Below are 1,932 nucleotides of genomic sequence, written 5' to 3'. Positions count from 1 at the left end.
GGGGCTTGTGGCTGACCAATGCATAACCCAGTAAGCCACCAGGCTTCCTTTAGGAAGACAGGACTGAGAATGTATCTCCAGCCTTGCCTGTGTGGGATGTTCATTAAAACCATTTCAGTAGATTGAAGTCAGTGAAAACCATGACCAGAGTGTGCTCAAGAGAGACTAACCACAAAACCCATACCTGGTCGCCGTTGGGACACGTCCAAATCCCGGGACCCCAAGTGTCACAGAGTAGAACTTAACTCTGTCAGCTTTGCTTGGTTGTCATCTTTGCCGGAGCATATCACCAAGCCTTTTGTGACCCAATTTCCCAATAGCCTAGTAAAATGCAAGTCAGACCAGGTCTCTCAAACTCCCTGTAGGCTTCCCTTCTTATCAGAATACAAGCTGAAGTCCTCATTATGACCCATCGGGACGAACACCAACGGGGTAAGATGCACAGGTAGCGATACTGCGATTCATTGTGTTACGCTACTTACCCACCATGTTTTGAGTTCAGGGAGCAACTGCAGAAACAATCACCATACAGTTATGCTTTCAAATTTTCCCAGAAAACTTAAAGGCAGCCAACCACTGGCTCTGCATACAAGAACCACACATCCATTGCTCCTACCTGAGTAGACATGACTGGACAGCACATTGGGCATATTTGCATTAGGTATAACTGAGGATCCAAACTGGGAAGGAACACAATACTGCCTTGGATCAGTGGAAGGTACAGTAGAAGGCAATAAATCCCTAGAAACAAAAGACAAAGAAAATAAAGCGAGATTGCTTACACAGTGTGTGTGTGTCTGTGGTTTGTTTTGGCTATATAGAATTCTATCATGTCTTCCTAAGAGGAAGTATAAAATCCTGCAGTTTCTACTGGTAGAAGTAGAAATGTATTAAGAAAGATTAGGAGGAAGTAAGTAAGAAAGGAAGGATTGACCTGAGAAAGTTTCAGAGATGTCTGGGAAAGCAGATTGAATCAGATCAATCCCACTGTCATATTTTCCATGACCGTGATATTCTGACCACAGCATTCTTTTCTCATTTTAATGGAAATCCTTTGGCTTGGATTTGTCGGCTGGGATCAGTGTGCGAGAGAAAGTCAAAACGTATCGTTGGTAAGATTCGGTTCATACATGCACAGGTTTATTCCTAATTAAACATGTTTAAACATGTCTCGGCCACACGTGGGTGTGTGTAGAGAAGTCCTCGGTGATACACGTGTTTTAGTCTTATTAGGGTGCCTCCAAAAAGAAGGGGCAGTGACTTCTGAGGCAATCTTCTGGGTCAAAGTCAAGCAGAAAGGTCAGCATGACAATGGGTTTAAGAATTCTAAAAGGGCATCTTGATAGATATAGCCCCCTGCCACAGATACCAGAGGACCAGAGGGCCTTATCGTGAAAAAGGTGTAAGGAACCTGAGAACTGCATTTGTAAGAAAAAGGCCTGAGAAGTTGCACCGGGGATGTTTTTTTGTCCTCCATCCCAATGCACCTGCAAGGGCTGTCCTATGGGATTTTCATAGGGAAGCCTTACCGCAGCCCCCCCATCCACCGCCCTGATCTTGCCCCTTCTAACTTCTGTTGGTTCCCCAAACTCAACACTGAAAAGGAACACCAATTGAGAGCCCCAAGGATGCCAGAACTACCCGTTCGACAAGTATAAATCAAAGAGCCATAACTTTGGGGGGGACAGGTTAGAGACAGGGAAACACTGCCTTTAGAAGTGCATAGCTCTTAACAGAGGACGAGCTTCACATTTTGAGAAATAAAGGTTCCTTTGGCTTTCTAGCAATAGTTCTTCACTCACTCCTGTACAGTATGCAGGGGGCATGTGTTTCATTCGCAAAGTTTCAGTGGTCACTAGCAGTTCAACTTGATCGAAAGAAGGAAAGGCAGGATCCTACCAGAACATGCTACCAAAGGCCTTGTCAGTTCAC

The 1,932-nt window shown here is 44.8% G+C and overlaps 1 protein-coding gene across 1 annotated transcript in view; it reads right to left on the bottom strand.

Annotated features, from left to right (window-relative positions):
- SAMD7 (sterile alpha motif domain containing 7) overlaps window positions 1-1,932 on the bottom strand; it is a 31,162-nt gene that overhangs the window by 27,282 nt on the left and 1,948 nt on the right. Inside the window, exon 2 of the mRNA XM_004704236.1 lies at window positions 617-741. Coding sequence (XP_004704293.1) covers window positions 617-741 — 125 coding nt within the window. The remainder of the gene's footprint in view (window positions 1-616; window positions 742-1,932) is intronic.

The sequence above is a fragment of the Echinops telfairi genome, unplaced genomic scaffold (genome assembly GCF_000313985.2).
Source record: "Echinops telfairi isolate 266 unplaced genomic scaffold, ASM31398v2 ScPeMD7_7420;HRSCAF=8458, whole genome shotgun sequence".
In the NCBI taxonomy this organism is placed as follows: domain Eukaryota; kingdom Metazoa; phylum Chordata; class Mammalia; order Afrosoricida; family Tenrecidae; genus Echinops; species Echinops telfairi.
This window is presented reverse-complemented; position numbering and strand designations above follow the sequence as displayed.